We start from the raw sequence: 18,847 nt of genomic DNA, 5'->3' as shown, positions 1-18,847 counted from the left end.
GCAGTGTAGGGGAGGAATGGAGCCGCAGATAGCACCCCCTGGCATCGGGCCAAGAAATGGGGCCCCCTGCCTAATTAATATCATAATTACATATCATCAAGGTGTGGCAGGAAAGGAGGCGGGTGGTTGGCCCAGAAACAGGTGGGCGGGCCCTTGGTAGACTGGCCCCAAGGAAGCCCCCTGTTACACATGGACACCTGGGGTAAGGACTAGGGTACAGGTGGTCAGGGAAGGTCACCTGAGACTTGGGCGATGACTAGGGAACAGGTTCTCAGAAGGTCAGAAGACAGAGCTGAGGTCAGGGTGAACCAGGAGGCAAAGCCAGGAGTCAGAGACTGAGCCACTAGATCCAAGGGGATTTTCTGAAAAGCCAGTGTTCAGAAACAAAGCTGAGCAAGGTTGAAAGCCAGAGAACCAAGAGCATAGAATATAGGGAGGCCCACCAGAGCAGACCCCCAAGAAAAACTGCTGGTTGGCCCACAACCTGCCACCACAAGTAAAACCAAAAAGGAAGTGTGCTCTTTCTAATAACCACCCAGGAGGCTCCAGCAGGGGCCAGCTGGATCATGAGCTGGGGTAGGTCTGCCAGTCAGAGCCACAAACAGGTATAGGCAACCAGCTCAGGCTGGGCTGCCCAGTAGGTCCCCTGACATCTAGAGCACCAAAATATGCTATAATTGATTTATTCTCTCTCTCATCTTCCAAACCTCAAGGTTAGGTTTGGCAAAAACCCACTTTTGGGGTTTTTTTGTTTTGATCAGGATGGTGGTCAATACTGATTTAAAGCAACTGAAACTGGCTTTCATCAAAAAACATCCCAGAAACTTCTATAAAGTACTTAAACAGTCATATCTGAATATTCCAGAAACTTCTCAAACTGTAAGGTGACTGTCATGGTGCATATCACGAAACCAGCCATCAGAGTTTGGACTGTTAGTTTAGCTAAAGTTGCAGAAAAGGAAGAATGAAATTTAAGTAAGTGTGTCTGGTACTTGTATTTCTTCAGGTGAAAGTTATGGTAAAATAAATGAGCTTAATAATGTTCACATTACTTTAGGCTAAATATGTAATTTTTAGTAGTGCATAGATAACTTTATCCAATGATTCCCCTCTATTTTGAAAGCCTGCACAGTGCCCACATCTGCTCTGTCACATTCCTGAAGAAAATAAATAATAACTGCTAAAAGCAGATAACGTCACATTTACATAGCTACAGTGCTTCTACAGCCAATGATAAAAGGATGACTAACAAAACATTCATGCAACACGCTCATTCTAAGCTAAAACAATGTTGTAAAATTATAGTTAAGCACTGCACACCATAACCATATTGAAAGCTGAGTGCAACCTGGGCTCCAGATTTTATATTGTTTACCTAGTGTTAAAAATAACAATTAACCTGATGTAAATGTTGAAAAGCTTTGTTTAAATAAATAAGCATGGTTTAAGCTATGTGTGTCTTTAATAAGATAATGTATTAATTCTTAAATTTAAATTGCAATGCCTTAATATAAAACACCAACATTATTCTTAGTAAGCTATAGTGCTTTAACTAGTCCAAACTACACAGAAAGCAATAAGAGCGAAATACTGTTTGAAAGGTTTATTCTTACATTTATATTTTAAAAAATGCTCTGAGACCTATTCTGCACCCCCTGGGCACTGCATCCAGGATAGGTGTCCCAGTTGCCCCTCCCTAAATTAGAGTCAATGATCAAAACTCAATTAAAACCAGGACAGTTAAACTGGTTTAAACCAGCATTTGAAATCAGCGGTAAAAAAAGAACTGTCCAACTCTGACCAAGATGCTTCTGTAAACTTTAAACAAAAACAACTAAACTTTAAACTTCTGTAAACTTTAAACAAACTAAAGCACGCCCCTCCTGGTAGCTGTCCAATATGTTGCCAGCAAGTAGAGTCAACATCTCCAGCCAAGAAGACAAGGTATGAAATCTGATTAAAAGAAAGATTAGCCCTCTTCAGGAAGCTGCTGCTTTTCTATTTTTGTTTTTACTTTTTAATTACTAAATAATTTCTCTAAATCAGGGGTTTTCAACCTTTTTTTAAATAAGTGTACCCCTGGTAGCTGGATGCGAAGCAGGGGGTGGGAGGGAGTGGTTGGGGGGCTGGTACATAGTTGGATGCAGAGCGGCAGCAGCAGTTGCCACATGCAGGTTTCCCCTACACCTGTGCATCCAGCCGGCCAGAAGGCACCTGTGCAGCCGGCAGAGAGGTGCCGCTGCCCTTGACACCCTGGCATGCTCCTGGGGCAGCAGCAGCACAGGGTGGTGGGTGGCAGCACTCTGTCCCCACCCCCATGTACCCCCTACGGCCTTCCCAAGTATTCCTGGGGCTACACGTACCCCCAGTTGACAACCCCTGCTCTAAATGTCCCCATCTCTATTTGTAGGAATTCTCCGTAAAAGGTGACAAAAGGAAGCTGAGAAAAACTGAGGCAATTTAATGCAAATTAAACAACACTCTGCCTGAATGACCCTGTTCACCAAGCACCCACTTAAGAAATGGAAAAGTTAGAGAATAATGTATTTTAGCTTTTTCCATTTATCTTGGTGCTTCATGATCTCCTGCAACTGTGGAAATATGTTCTACCACTGGTTGCTTCTTAAATGGGAGAGAAATACAGCTAGCTAGTAGCCAACTACCTTTCTTTCCGATTTTATGGTGTCCTTCCAGACAAGGCAGCAAACATGAAACTTGACAGCGGTATTTCTCTTAGTTCTCTTCTCTTCATGTTTTAACAAAACAAACCCATCTTTCTACTCTTTCTTCTACCCCCCATATGAAGTGTTTAAGTGAAAAGAACACAAGAAGGATTAGAAGAGCGTTCTACAACGCAAGGCAGGCCCGCAGCAGTAACCCAGAAGGAGCCTCCAGCAAGAAAGAGAGGAAAACGCACAGCTTCATGGACATGGTAAGAACATGGAGCACAGCTGCTAGGAGTCCTGCCCCAGTGGCACCACCTACCCTGGGCTCCTCTGAGGCCTCCACCCAGACAGAGCTCATGGCGGGGTCAGCGGCCCCCTGCCCCCCGGCTGTGGGGGCGGCCTGGCGAGAACCCAGAGGCCAGTGGTGAGAGAGGGGTCTGGTGGCTCCCTCGCCTGCCCCTCCTGTGCCCAACTTCGGGCCCTGGCAGCCTTGGAAAAGAACGAAGAGGATGTCTCTATGGGGGACAGTGCCACTCCACGCACAGCAGACTGTGCCAAGAGGGAGCAGCAGGAGGAAGAAATGCTGAGTCTTTGTCATCGGAGATTCCATCGTGAGAAGAACGGAGGGTCCCATCTGCCAACCCAACCCCATGGCACAGGAGGTCTGCTACCTGCCTGGGGCTCAGATTCAGCATGTCACAGAGGGGATCCCGGCCTTCATTTGACCCTCAGACCAGTACCCCATGGTCCTAATCCACATGGGTATAAATGATGCAGCCAGGAGCAACCCAGACTGCATCATGAAGGACTACAAGGCCTTGGGGGCCAAGCTCAAGGAGACCAGGGCACAGGTGGTATTCTCCTCTATTCTGCTGGTAAGTAGACGTGGACGGCAACACGATGGCTGCATCAGTGAGGTCAACCAGCAGCTTCAGAGTTGTTGCTATCAGGCAGGCCTCGGGTTCCTGGACAACAACATGCATTTTCGTGCAGCAGATATGCTCAGGTGGGATGGGCTTCACTTCTCCCCTAAAGGCAAGTGTGACTTTTCTTCCAGGTTGGCTGATCTCGTACGGCGTACTTTAAACTAGCTTCATCGGGATGGGGCCACAGGAGGACACAAGGACATCTCCCAGCCAAGACAGGTGACGAGCACAGAAAGCACCCAGGTAAGTGACAAGAGTCCAGATAGTCCTAGGAATCAAGGGAGGGTGCATGCACCAACAGGAGGCCTTAAATGCCTTTACATTAATGCTCAAAGTATGGGGAATAAGCAGGAGGAAGTTGCCCTCTGGATAGCTAGTACAAACCCAGACATAGTAGGGCTCACTGAAACCTGATGAGATTCAACCCATAACTGGGTGGTAAACATTAGGGGCTACAGACTATACAGGCAGGACAGAACAGGGAGGAAAGGCAAGGGTGTGGCACTCTACGTCAAAAAGCAATACACATCCTCAACTAACAGGATGGGATTAGAGGAGGGGCACACTGAAGTACTGTGGGTCAGAATACAAGGGGGTCACGGGGAAAGGGACTTAATGGTGGGGGTCTACTACAGACCACCCAACCAAGGGGAAGAGCTGGACCGGGAATTCTCAGGTCAGCTCATGGAGGCAGTTAAGTCAAGGGACGTGGTTGTCATGGGTGATCTAAAGTACCCGGACATCTGCTGAGAGGAGCAGTCAACCAGAACTGACTGCTCATGTAGGTTCCTCGCTGAGATACAAGACCTCCACCTAACCCAGGAGGTACACAGTCCCACCAGGGAGAATGCCCTGTTGGACCTGGTCCTGGCCACAAGCAACAACCTGGTGAGGGGACTCCAGGTCCTTGACCACCTGGGCAATAGCGATCATCACCTACTGGAATTCACCATCCAGCGCAGGGTGTCAAGGCCCTGCAGCAAGGCAGTAGCCCTTGACTTCAGGAGAGCTGACTTCAATGAGTTGAGGAGATTGGTAGGAGAGGCACTGTGGTCCTGGATAGTAGGGGAACTAGGTGTCCAAGACAAGTGGTCGTTCCTTAAGCAGATGATCCTCCAAGCCCAAGGGATGACAGTCCCAACATGAGTCAAAGGGGGCAAAAGTGCTCAAAAGCCCCCTTGGCTCGAAAAGGCATTCAGGAACACCTGAAACCCAAAAAGGAGGCATACATCCAGTGGAAGGGAGGGGCTATCACCAAAGAGGATTATACCTCCATCGTTCGAGTCTGTAGGGAGGCTCTTAGGAAGGCTAAGGCAGAGACAGAACTAGGGCTAGCAACAAGGATCAAGGACAACAAAAAGTCCTTTTTTAAATACATAGGGAGTAAAAAGAAGGCATCAGGCAACGTGGGGCCCCTGCAGGATACGCTTGGCAATCTGGTGGCTGCACCAAATGAAAAAGCAGACCTTTTTAACAAATTCCTTGCCTCCATTTTTCTGAGCAGGGACCAGGACATCTCCCCCACCAGGATTCAGGACAGACTCGGAAGAGACTCCGCAAGGCCTAGGGTCAGGGAGGACTGAGTTAGGGAACTTCTGGAGGGGCTGAACATGTTCAAACCAGCAGGTCCAGAAGCTCAGGGTGCTGAGGGAATTGGCAGGGGTCATTCTGGGGCCCCTGGCACAGCTTTACAAGCACTCGTGGTGCTCTGGCCAGGTGCCAGAAGACTGGAAGGCCAATGTGGTCCCCATTTTCAAAAAAGGAAGGAGGGAGGACCCAGGCCCATTAGTCTTACTATGGTCCTGGGGAAGCTCGTTGAGAAAATTATCCAGGAGCACATCTGTGAGGGACCAGCAGGGGGGATGATGCTCAAAGGCAACGACCATGGGTTCATTAGGGGCAGGTCCTGTCAGACCAACCTGATTGCCTTCTACAATCAGGTCACAAAATCAATGGACACAGGTGTCACGGTGGATGTAGTCTTTTTGGACGTCAGGAAGGTCTTTGACATTGTCTCCCACCCCATTCTCATTAAAAAGCTAGGCAACTGTGACACTGATGCCTACACAGTCAGATGGGTCGAAAATTGGCTAGGGGGCCACACCCAGAGAGTAGTGGTGGATTGGTCATATTCAACTTGGAGGGATGTGGGCAACAGAGTCCCCCAGGGCTCGGTCCTCAGGCCTGTACTGTTCAATTTCTTTATTAGCGACTTGGACGAGGGGGTAAAAAGCACCCTGTTCAAACTTGCTGACGACACCAAGATTTGGGGCGAGGTGGACATGCTGGAAGGGAGGGACAGGATACAACAGAACCTGGATAGGTTACAGGGGTGGGCAAATGTGAATAGGATGGAATTCAATACTGACAACTGCAGGGTACGCTGCACTTGGGCAGAAAGAACCAGCAGCATACCCCTAGGCTGGGGAACTCCCTTCTCAAAAGCACAGTGGCAGAAAGAGATCTTGGAGTCATTGATTCTAAAATGAACATGGGCCACTAATATGAGGACGCGGTCAGTAGGGCTAACCGCACCTTGTCATGTATCCACAGATGCACCTTGAGCAAGCCCAAGGAGGTGATCCTCCCCCTCCACGTGACACTGGTCAGGCCACAGTTGGAGTACTGCATCCAGTTCTGGGCGCCGCACTTCAGAAGGGATGTGGCCAGCATCGAGAGGGTCCAGAGGAGAGCCACTCACATGATCGGGGACAGCACAGCAGACCCTGTGAGGAGAGGCTATGGGACCTGAAGCTGTTCAACCTTCACAAGAGAAGGCTGAAAGGGGATATAGCGGCTGTCTATAAACTTACCGGGGGGACCAGAGAGGAATGGGTGAGACCCTGTTCCCCCAAGCACCTCCTGGAGTAACAAGGAATAACGGCCACAGGTTGACTGAGAATAGGTTCAGGCTAGACATCAGGAGGCACTATTTCACAGTCAGGGCAGCTAGGATCTGGAACCAGCTTCCAAAGGAAGTGGTGCTGGCTCCTACCTTAGGGGACTTTAAAAGGAGGCTTGATAATTACCTGGCTGGGGTCATATGAGCTTAAACTTACCAGGGGTCATATGAGCCCAGTATTCATTCCTGCCCAGGGCAGTGGGTCGGACTTGATGATCTGCTCATGTCCCTTCGGACCCTATACCTATGAACCTATGTAGATCCAGGAGTTTGAGACAATGTTAAAATTAAAATAGAAGCTTTTTCCTGACTGGGGTTGTTAATAGGGGACAAGCCCTGTTACTGAAAATAAGGCTAGGCACTTGAGGTAGAAAGCTGCAGAACACCTTTGCAGCTAATTGGATAATAGCCCACTGAGCTGTCCTCAGCTCAGAAGGAGGAGGAGCCAAGGTCTATATCCCTGCACCTGAAACAGGGAGGACAGTCTAACCTGGGCAGAGATGGAGAAAGTAGCTCATCGCTGGGAGCGATGTAAAGCACTGTGGCTAAATGGAGACTGACCCTAACTGTGTTGATTGAAGAAACTCTCTGTGAAGGAAGCACTGAAGCAGTACCAGAGACTGGAGAGGGAACTGGGAGCAGGCCCAGGCTGGGAAAAGCCAGCAGAGCTGAGAAGCTTAGGGGGGTGAGCTTAGAGAAGGGCACCCCAGCTGAAACTGATTAGCTTTGACTTTGTTTGCTTTGAAGCCATGGGGCATGGGAGTGGCTGAAAGGAAGGAAAGAAGGCCACTGAAGATGCCCCACAGAGGGGCCAAGGTTATTGGCAGGCTGCCCAGAGGCCCAGTAGATGTTGACTAGGCTGTCGGAGACCTGAGAGAAGGTGGAGGGGCAGGAATCCTGAGACACCAGGCAGAGCAGAGGACCACAGTTTCTCTGGAGGCAACCTCCCACAGTAAAATAGTAACATCAAAGGTGTGGAAAGCGGACAGGGAGGATACCACCAGAGTGTAAGCAACAGGATGAAAGTGGCCACTTCTGCTGCTTTGGGTGGATCCTTTTAAAATGGGTTGGAGTAGTTTTATCCTGTTGTCACAAGGCATCTCCTTGATATAACAGGATCTGAAAAGGTACATCTAGCCTCACTGTACAGAATTATCCTCAGGACTACAAGAACTCTGCCATTTATTCAACACTTTGCTGTTTCTTCAGTCTACAACCTTTGTTTGAAGAGAGAGAGAGGAGATTTTTGTTTTTGTGTTTTTGCTGGGGTTTTTAAAGCAAAGAAAACCAAGCCATTTGTAAAGAGTGACTAAGATGGACAGAAAGCAGAAAAGCACACAAATGTTCATGCTTAAAGATTTTTACTTGCTCTGTGACTAACCTTACTGAAGTGGTTTTACAGTTGCTACTTTAAAATGGGATACTCTCCTCCCTTTAAAGTGGACATTTTAGTACAACTTTAAAGCCATTCAGAATGCCCAGTGGACCTGGAACGTTGCTGACGTGAGCAGCTAGACATCCAGAATCAATTGTTTAGATAAAAGTTGCTGTTAAGCTTATTAAAGTGGCAGGCTAAGCCAATCTGGCACTTGTGAAGGGAAACTGGAAGAAAAAAAAGAATCTATTGGCACAAACAGGCTGGAAGTAAAGAGCAGGCTGCTTTGCTACACTAGTAAGAGAAACTCTGTTTTTTCCGTGCTGTTTAAAATGTGTATTGCTCTCTCTAACTCCCTAGTGCAATGATTCCCAGGGCTGGGCTAGGCTAGGCTATTTTGACCAAGAAAGGCTAGAGAGAAAACAGATCTATACTAGTCCCAACAAATCAGTAGGGCTAAATTATTCAGCTGCATCCTGTAAAAATGAAACAAACACAGAAAGGCTCCCTCAAATAAGGTTCCAATATGGCTTTATATAATCCTCCTTTTTTTACTACTGCTTTGTTTCATTTTTGCAGGATGCATTGAAAAATCTAGCTCTGGCAATAAAAGTCTTAATTGATATCAGCAGTATAGACCAGGGGACTCTGCTGACATACTGAGGAAAAACCTAGTGGAAGTAGCTGTAAGAGTGGGAATAATGAAACCAAGCTATGTTGCACAATTCCACTTGAAAAGGAGATAAGATGACCAGGATCAGTGCTCAGTGTTCTCAGGCTGCTCTGATACAATGGCAATTTATACTCAAATGGCTCAGATTTTCTTATTTCTTAATTTATAGCTTGTATCATTTGGGAGAAGGCATTTTACTAAATTTTTTTTCTTTACTCTCACATTCTCAATAATCCTCTAGCCCAGTGGTGCCCAACCTTTTACCCCTCAGGACAGATGGACGGTGTGCTTGGTCCATCTGCAGCCCAGATTTGGCATGTGGGGGCCCAATCTAACAGGTGGTGGGATGTTGGCAAGTGGCCCAGCCTTGGCCCTGTCAGGGAGGGGGGGAGTGGTCCATCACCTTCCTCGGAGAGGGAACATGATTCAGGCTGGGGGAAGGGAGAAGGGGATGTGACCTGGCCCTGATCCTATGTGGGAGGGATGGCGGCTCAACTCTGGAGGGCTTGGAAATTTGACAGCTGGGGAAGGTAGCAGTATTACTTGCCACAGCTCCCCTTCCACCAATTTTCCCAACCTGTGGGAAGCCCTGCAGACCAGACACCATGGCTCTGTGAGACACCAAGAAAGTATGGGGGGGGCAAGAAATTCTACAACTGAGAAAGCTGCTACCATACAAAAGAAAAGGCTTCCTTTAGGTACTTGCAGCTTTTTCAAAATGAGCCTAAACACTAGGGTAGCATTTCTCAACCTTTTTAGACTTGAGACAACCCTTGGAAAATGCCAGCTCAAGTTTTCATTGGGTTGGTTTGTTTGTTTGTTTTTACTACGGAAAAATAATAGAGAAATTTTCTGTTGAAAAGAAATTGTAAAAATCTCAAGTCAAAATTCAAAATGATTTAACACTATGGACTCTTATCTGCAATCTCTGGGTTTATCTTGTGAATCATGTTTTCACACCAAACAGTGCTAAAATGCCCAGAAATCACCCTTTCCACAAGCAATCAAGGAGACAAAAACAATCTTATTACATAGGAGAAAAATAACTATACAGGGAAAACTGACCATAGGCTTGGAGACAGAAACCTTTTTGTCTTTTTAATTTCTTACTTGCCTGGCTATACCCTAGCCCTCCTGTGAGGCCTGTCGTATCTCCTGATAACTGCCAGCCCTGGCTGTGGGGACCACTGAACCTCCAAAGCCTGGGATCCAAAAGACCTTGATTCTATCATATCTAGACTCTAAAAAAACAAAACAAAACCCAAAACCTTCAAACCAGATATTTTTCTCATCAGCATGATTTTAATTGCTCATGCATCTCCAGAAACCACCAGGAGTTCTTGGTCTCCCTGAGACACCTGGCATTCTTCTGGCTCTGATGGGCCATTTTTCTCAGATGCCTTTTCTATACTGGAACTGATTTCTTTATTATAGGCAGCCCTGGGTGTTTGCTAAATACCTCACTTGATTATCTGCCAGCTATATCATGAAATTACAAAAGTACATTTATATCAAAAACTATAATACAGTTATAAACATGACAAAACTAAACCCAGCTTTATACTAGCTATCAACAGAAACCAAACACCCTAGGCATAAATCTAATTTGGGAGAATATCTGTACCTGCCACATGGCAAACCCCAAAGGCAACTCAGTTTTGGGGTGAATCCATGACAGGTATATTGTGCAGCAGAAAAAAAGAGTTTGTGTCCTGGGATAGGTGTATACATGCACAATTTACTAACCTCTATATTTGCATGATAAGGAAGAATAACCAAAGTTATGGATCACAAAGCTGCTATGATGTCTTTGAAGCAAGGGAGACTAGCTTACCAGACAGAAAAGGCTGGGGGGGAGAAGGAGTAAGCTTTCCTGTACTGTGAGGATCAAGCATCTAACAAGACTATCTTTAAGAACATAGAATTTAGCTTGTAATATCTGTTATTTTGGACAGTCAGGCTAACAAAAACATCCAGAAAAATGCTAAGAAAAAGATTTTTAAGTATTGCTAGAATGTGTTTTAAAACAGCCTGAATTGGCTTGCTTGTTTGCTTTTGACAAAGAAAATAACACTCATTAACATAATGAAAGAGATTGAAATACTTAGTATTTATGCTGAATACCTTGCAAAAAAACCCAACCTAAACCCCAAATAAAAACCCACCAACAGCCCCCGCCAACACTTTTAAATAGAGTCTATCCTGTTACCATTTTTTGCTGAGAATCATGTTTACTGAATGTATCTACATCCTTATATGGCCTCTACTACAATATGCTTGGAGCACCTGGTCTGTGGTGCTCAATAGCTAAAGACTTCAAAACAAAGCTGTTTCAAACTGGAAAATGAAATGTTTTCATTACCAAAATGTCGAAACAATTCCTAAACTTCCTTTACCAAAAAAACCAAAACAACTGAATAGGAAAACCTTCCCTGAGAACAGTTCTGTTTCAAGTAATTAATATGGTTTTTAAATATTAAAAAAAACAAACAGCAAACATTTTGTTAAAAGAAGTTTGATCAGCTGAGTCAAAATAAAGTGCTAAGCACTTGTGCCTATACTTCCAGTGGCTAAAAAGTCAAGCTGTTGAGTCACAGTTCCAGAATCAGGCAGTCGCAGAACCTGGGATCCAAAAATGAAATCCCTGATTTGAGAAAATCCATTGGTCTGCAAGTTTTTTTAGGGGTGTCAGCTGTAATTCATCAAAATATATTTTCATTGTTAACACTTTTTGAACTAGAGGTTAAAGTAGATGTCACCTTTCAGCTGCCATATCTTTTTTTATGGCAGCAGAAAATGAAAGAAAATAAATGTCCCTACCATTTGTCACACCACAGATGCCAAAATTTGTGGCCACAACAAAAGGTAATAGTTTGTGCTGCTTTACTGCAGTGAATGTCTATTTGCTTATGGCAAAAGAACATGGGCAGCGTGCAATCTCCAGCAGCCAGCTCTGGGGGCTTCAAGGGACTGATTCCGTGCACTTTGGGAAGTTCAGGGCAGAATTGGGCCCTTTTTAAGCCTTTGGCACACCTGCTTGGCTCTCCCTTTTTAATGAGATGGGGCCCCAGAATCTCCAGAGAGGCGTCTGGGTAAGTGGGGAAAACTGGGTTTTTTCTACTTACGCAGACAGTATTTGGGTTTGGATTATGGATTCGTTTCCATAAGCAGGGAAGGCTGGGCAGGCACTCAGGACCATGCTGTTCAAGCCCCAGGAGAATATGTTGCCCATTGTCCTGCAGCATCAACAGGCAGAACAGACCATGTGTTTCACCTAATGAATTAGATCAGCTGTGCTGGGACACATCATGGCACAGCTGACCTGCTTCATTTAGCAATGTCTGTTTCTAGCCTAAGTTTTGTTTTTGAGTACTCTTACACTATTAATGAAGCAGTTATCTTTCCAATATTACTATTATAGATATAGTACCTTAGTAGTTAACATTTCAACATCTTCAAGTAGTAAAATAAATGAGAAAATGCTGGTTACCTCACAACATCCAAAGCTTGGGCAATATCAAATACTGCAGTATTCTGTCCCTCAATAGGGTAGACTTCCAACAGAGGAACACAGTGGTCCAATTCCTCTAAAACATTATCAACCAGCTCTCTTGGAATATTTGCAATATTAGAGGAAAATGGCTCAGCAATGGATATAGATGCTTTTAAGTTAGAGGAGGAGCTCTGGGGTGGTTTCCAAGTAACCTATCATGTAAAAAATATGTATTTATTTTTTTGTACAGGCTGATCTTGCAGTCCTTACACACAAAGTTATTAACTGCACAAAAGTTCAATTTCTAGAATTGTTCTATGATACAATTGTGAAATTATCTTTTAATTCCATTTTAAAGGAACAGTATAGCATTAATTTAAATGATATGTTATGCTATAAAATAACAGGTTGACTTGTTAATTTTTTTCTTATTTTTAATATTCAGGCAGTTGTAGTAGTCACTATCTAAAACTAAACTAAGAAACATGGTCAAGCACAGTGGTGATCAACTTTTCATGGTATCCCAGTGGAAAATCTAAACTACAATCTAAATTTAGAAAAAATATGGAGCAGTGTGTTAAAGTTCAAAAGGTTGAGAATCACTGATCCATCTAGTGCCAGGTGAGAACAGCAGGGGAAGGACTTAACTCTGCTGTGCCATTTCCATTGTCTGCTTTCTCCCTACCTGTTTGTATCTTCAGAGTCTGACATACCAGTGACTGCCCCCACAACCCCTCCTGTGAGTCCCAGGAGAGTGGAGAAAGTAGAGGAAATAAGCCAGGCTGCAAAGTGTGATTCCAAACCCACAACTGCCTGTCTCTCTGCCTATAGCTGAGAATGCTGCTGGGGGTGTAGGGGCAGCTAGCACAAGTGTTGTTGGGAGGTGGGCAGCAGCAGCAGCAGTAATCCCCAGTGGAGCAGCCATGGATTCTGATGAATATCTGGGGCAGGTACAGAGCACCAGACTGGGGGAGTAAAGTTTTTCTATTTCCTCACACAGGGTAATGGAATCCCAATTGAGAATCAGTGGTGTAGAAGTTCTTAGTTATAGTTCCTGAATATACAGGAACTATATAGGTATTTGAGTGAATGCATTTACATTGTATAACAATTGCATATATGTGAAGTTGCTTAAGAACAGAAATAGCACTAAGCACTTCCAAATGACACTTATTTCCATTCACTTGTAACCTTTGGTCCTTAGGTTGAAAAATGTCCAGGTCTAACCTGTCTCTCTCTCAGAAATACAAATTTCAGTCTTCATAATACCTGAATAATAATAATAAAACTGCAACTCTAAGGAGGATTTAAGTAATTGTTGACTACCAACTAAAGGTGAGGTCCAAGTGTGAGGTAGAGACAAAAGGGGCTAACAGTTATCTTATGGTCAAATAGGAAGATGTTCTCTGCTACAATATTCTTGAAAGACCATGCTGTGTTTGATAAACCCTCCTTAACTAACCCTGTACTTTTTGTTCACAGAGTCAAGAAAATACCAGCTGTCACAAAACCCAGCAAACTGATGCAGGCTTGGCCTGGGCTTTTAATTAGAACAGCTGAGTGAAGTCAAATGACTTTTGCAGAACTTTACTTAAAGAGGTACACTCTTTCCAGTTTGGAGTCCAACACTACCTCCCCATGTTGGAGCAGGAGCAAGTGCCATTTGCCTCAATTGTCAGAGGCTTGGTTTGGAAAATTAATTAAGAACTGTAGAGATATCCCTGTGACTTCCTGTAATTAATTACCTTGACCAAAATAATCACTGAGATAGGAATGCATGCTACGGCCTCTCTCTTCAGGTAAGCTATTATTGCCAGCTATCCTTAGAGCTTTGAAAAACTAAGTGATAAGCCTCTTTACTTTGGTGAAATGAGCTGACTAGAGAACAGATGCTTATTATGAGCTGGATGGACGGACACAGAAGTTTAGCATCTTCCAAGTCAGAGTTGCAAACCAACTCTAACGACTGAGATCTAAAATCTTTCCAGTTAGTGCGAATGGATGCAATGGGGGGGAGGGGGGGAACTTGCAACAAAAACTCCTAGAAACACCTCTTGAATAGAACCCAGCTGAACAGAAGTATCTATATACATAGTATAATGAGCTTTTGTGAGTGCAGTCCTTAGAGAAGGATAGGCAATGTGGAGTTGTGAGTTGAAACTGAATTAAGTATCTCTCTGGAAAAATTTCTAAGGCTCAAACTTGATGGTTGTCAGTCCATGGCCTAGCCAACAGAGCCAAGCCCACCACCCCACAGCTGCCCACTCAAGCCTCCAGCAGGGCCTAACACTCCACTCGCTCCCTATCACCAGAGTAGCTATATAAACCCCTGTGCAGTTGGCTTTGTTGGTCTGACTGGTTTATACTCTGACTGCTTTCTGCTTCTTGAATCAATTTGTTCTTCGTTTCCATTCTCTGCCTTATCTCAAAGCGTCCTGACTTACTCCTAAAACCCTTCATTTAGATTAGCCCCCTGGCTTCCTGATGTGGTTTGTCCTTAGATTCTGCTTGCTCCTTTTGAATCTGGTTGGCACCTCAGTCCCTGATTGGTACCTCAGCCCAGACGTGCCTGCCCATGACCCTACGCAACCGTAGGAACTGAACCAAACATCTCTAGAACAGGAGTAAAGTCATCCACTGCTCTTCTGTAGTCTGGTACTTTGGTTTCTAAGTTTCTCTCTTAACTGGATGATTTTGTCCCATTTCAGAAATCATCACAAATACCCAAAAAGGGTGTGAGTTTGTAAATTAGCGACAGTCACATTTTGTTTTCTTCTTCCTCCTCCTCCTCCTCCTGGAAGATCTAGCTTTTTGGATTTCTTATTACTGGACATAAACAGAAGTTGGAGAGCTCTTCCCTTTCATCTTGCTGCATGAGTACTTGACCCTCTAAATCTATGCCCAGAGATTGCATTTGCAAGAAAGTATTCTCTTGATGCTTGTTTTAGGGTCCAAACTTGGGAAGCCAGAGGAGATGTTACAGACTGGACACCAGTCTAAATAAAAAGGATTTAGGAGACATGCTTATGACAGAAAAAAATGGTGGCTAAGCATCAACAATTCCATTGCATGAAAACAGACATCTTTCAAAATTCTAGTAATCTATATAATACCAAAGAGAAAACTGCAGTCAGTAACCTGGAAACTACAGTCAACTACATGAGTGTTATTTTTTTAAACTTGACTACAACATACAGCAGAACTTCTCTGGAAAATCCAGGGGTTTAAGAACTTCCTAGAAACATTTGGAAAAACTCTCAATAATAATTGTATGCAAAATGTTAGGAACCTTGTTTTCCTCTCCCCCTGCCCCACACATGCCGATAGAACTTTAAAAAATCCTTATGTTTGATTCATGTCATTAAAGAAAAAGAGATTTAATTACCTCAACAAGTACTCCAACAAAAGGTATAATGACATCCTCAAAATTGATAAAGAAGAGCTCTGGATTGGTCTTCCAGATTCCAAGCCATTTCTCTTTTACTTTCAGTTTTTCCAAAAGGTACTTACTCATTGCCTCATTAGCATCTTCTGCCTATTGCACAAACAAGAACAAAAGATGCATTGAATATCTATTTTAAAGTTATTCTGTGCATTTGAATCTTTCAAAGGACTATATTTTTAATTAGAATGAAGTAAGAACATAAAACTTCACATTAATCCATGAAACTATGCAGTATACCCTTAAAAAGGAATAAGAGAAGGAATACAGAATATGAGGGAAAGGACCTAATATGTGGGAGGGAAAAATAATGGAGAATACAAAAGCCTATTATATTAAGGGAGGAAAAGGGGGAGACAACACAAGCAAGAAAGAGAACCAAGAGGAGAAAGAAGACAACTGCTTTATATTAATAGGCAAAATATTAAAATTAAAATGCATGGCTATATGTAAACATGACAAGTAACAAACATTTCAAAATTTTACTAGGCTGGTATCCTTTATGGAATTTTTTTTAACATAGCATAACTTTTTCACAGCTTTACATCCAAGGTTTTATCTACAAGTATGAACTCCTCACTGACAAACTTTGAATTTTTACTCCTGATCAAAGCAAGAATTGTTCACATCACAGCCCTGTCTGATTTCAACAAAATCTGCAAATTCTGCTAAATGCCTTGTCATGGGGACATGAAAATGATAATATTTTTACATCACTGTAAGTTCTATGACAGTATTTGTGTGATCATATCTGTGTTCTGAATTGGGCAACTGCCTTTCCATACTGCTTTACATTCTGTTCTGGCCAACCAATCTGCCTACCCACATAAAATTTACTGTTCCATGGTCATGGTGACCAAGTGTCATGTTTACTTTTAAATGCTGGTTTGCAGCGAGGTCCCACCTTTGTGCTTACATGCTCCAGGTGTCAGTGTTTTTCTAACTAGCCCTGTGCTAGTGCTAGTCACTGTACTTCCAAGTGGATCTATACTGAGAAGCTAGATGTCTTCATTCTACTGGGAGCACAGGAGGGCCTGGGGTCCAGGTACAGAAACTATAGCTTATTTGAAGGTATTATCATGGCAGTGGACGAGTCAAAATTAGGAACAGTGAAACATCATATCAAAACCAAGGATGAATGTATCTTACAAGGGAAGTAAAAACAAAATACAGACCCTCTAGCAGCACTCTAGATGCATATCCATGTGAGGTTTGGTATGGGAGATGAACAGTCTCTACTTCTTCACAGAAATAGCTAATGGACACCTGAAAGCTAAGTACTGTGGGACCGACCACTCCTTCCATGAATGGGTATCTAACAGGCAGTTCTTTGATGCACAAGAGCCTGAACAAGACACCTATACAGACAGAGCTGGACAATTTGGACCCTCATCCTTGTTAGCAGGCAGATGTCTGCCAATGATAACACTTAGACAAGGAGCTGTAAAGTGACAACACGAGTCAATAAGACCGCATTTTCCTTTATAATAAGTGATCAATACTGAATAACATGCTATACAACTGATATTTATTTTTATTCTTGGTACTGAACATTGCCATCTTGGGAGAAAACAAGACAAGTTGGCAACAACAGATTTTTTTTAAAAAGGATATATTTTCACAGACTTGCAACTGAGCATTCTATGTTATAATGAAGGAAAGTTAAGAAAACAATTCTTCCTTTGGATGTGGCTATTGTGCAGTCGATATAAAGCAGTTGCACTGAAAAAAAAATCACAATTTGAAATAAATCTCTTTGTGAAAACAAGCCCTGAGAAAGGAAACAGCAGTTTCTCCAAGTGGTTGGGATCACTGATTCGTTCATCAGGGCTTCAGAGTTCTAAAGGGTGATTTAGCAGCAGGATTTTGTGCAAATGTAATTGGCACCTGATTTTTAGTAAATATGGGTTGGATCCATCCCAATATAAAGACAGAACCACCATGACCTCCAGTGAGGATGGAAAGTTCTCACATTTTGTTTGTTTTTTTGACTCAGCAATAAAAATCCCAGTAGCTTCTTGCACTAACTCTGCTGTAGTAGTTCACAACCTTTTTAAACTCAAGATCTGGCATTTTCCAAGGCCTGCCTCGTTTTTTCATAAGAACATAAGAATTGCCATTTACTAGGTCATATCATAGGTCCGTCTTGCCCAGTCTCCCAAGTCACAGTGGCAGAGTAGATGCTGAAAGGGAGTGTGAACTAACTGAGTATCACCAGGGTTGTTTGGTTCCCCTCCTCTCCTTCCTCTCTCACTTGCAGCTTCCAGCACTTTGGTCTAGGAAGTTCTAATTCAGAGGCTATATCCATAACTCCCATAATTATGAGCTGCCTGATGCCCCTCTCCTCCAAGAATTTGTCCAATCCTTTCTTGAAACTGGTTAAACAGTTTCCACAACATCTGGTGGCAACCAGTTCCAAACTTGAATGACAAGCTGAGTGAACAAAACTTCCTTGTTAGTTTTCATCTTTTTACCACCAGTTTCATTTTGTTACCTCCAGTTCTTGTACTGCAAGAATAAATAATAAAACCTTATTTACTTTCTCTTTGCCATTTAGGTATCTTGTAAACCCTTCTCACTTTTGAGTGCAGAAAAAACAGAGCAAGTTGTCTGTTACAAAGAACTCAGGAAGACCACAGCAAGCCAGTGTGTTTAACACTAAGGATTCCTGGTTGAAATCTCTGGCTGGGTCCAAAGCATGGACGTGGCACATGCAGGTGTTCCCCATGCTGCTACTTCGCAGCGCAGGGGTTTTCGTGACCCTGGAGATCCCAGAGTCAGGAAAACCCATACCAAATAAAAGCAAAGTGGCATACATGGCAGCAGCATATGTGGCCCAAAACTGGAGCCACACTCTGGATGCCAGGCAGGCTCCCTGCTGCAGCTCCCTGAGGCCCCCAGGTCCCTAGGTAAGGCTGCTGGGGGGCCAACAGTTGCTGGCCCCAGCCTCCCTTACTCCACTCAAGGCAATTATCCCCAGGGAGCGCGGGTGCCACGCATGCTCTGGCACGCAGCAAAGCAGCAGCAGCACAAGGTCTCCCACTGCCTCTTGTCCCTGGGGAAATGCATGTTCCTGCTTGCAGGGATGTGGCCTCCGGGTTTATTTGATGAGATGTTTGCTGTGTGGCATCCTGGGCTCCCTGGGTGAGAATCACTGCTCTGCTGCACCTGTTCCAAAGATGCTATCATTTTTGCATCACTTGTAAACTTCCTCCATGATTCTTCAGGCTGTTTTATTCTGATTGCTAACCACCCTTTTTTCTTCCCTTTTCCAACTGTTTTCCCCCTTCTTTCCCTCTTGATCCCCCCCCCCTTTGGTTCTTACACCCGGGCTCTGCTCGCATCCTCCTTCACCCTGCCTAGGTGAAGC

At 44.0% G+C, this 18,847-nt stretch overlaps 1 protein-coding gene across 1 annotated transcript in view; it reads right to left on the bottom strand.

Annotated features, from left to right (window-relative positions):
• SHCBP1L (SHC binding and spindle associated 1 like) overlaps positions 1-18,847 on the bottom strand; it is a 58,768-nt gene that overhangs the window by 34,216 nt on the left and 5,705 nt on the right. Inside the window, exons 2-3 of the mRNA XM_019501752.1 lie at positions 15,421-15,570; positions 12,033-12,247 (exon numbers count right to left, since the gene is read on the bottom strand). Coding sequence (XP_019357297.1) covers positions 12,033-12,247; positions 15,421-15,570 — 365 coding nt within the window. The remainder of the gene's footprint in view (positions 1-12,032; positions 12,248-15,420; positions 15,571-18,847) is intronic.

This window comes from Gavialis gangeticus, unplaced genomic scaffold, assembly GCF_001723915.1.
Source record: "Gavialis gangeticus isolate Ggan-Ray unplaced genomic scaffold, GavGan_comp1, whole genome shotgun sequence".
NCBI classification, from domain to species: Eukaryota; Metazoa; Chordata; order Crocodylia; family Gavialidae; genus Gavialis; species Gavialis gangeticus.
Note: the sequence above shows the minus strand (reverse complement) of the source record. Positions and strands in the feature narration are given on the sequence as shown.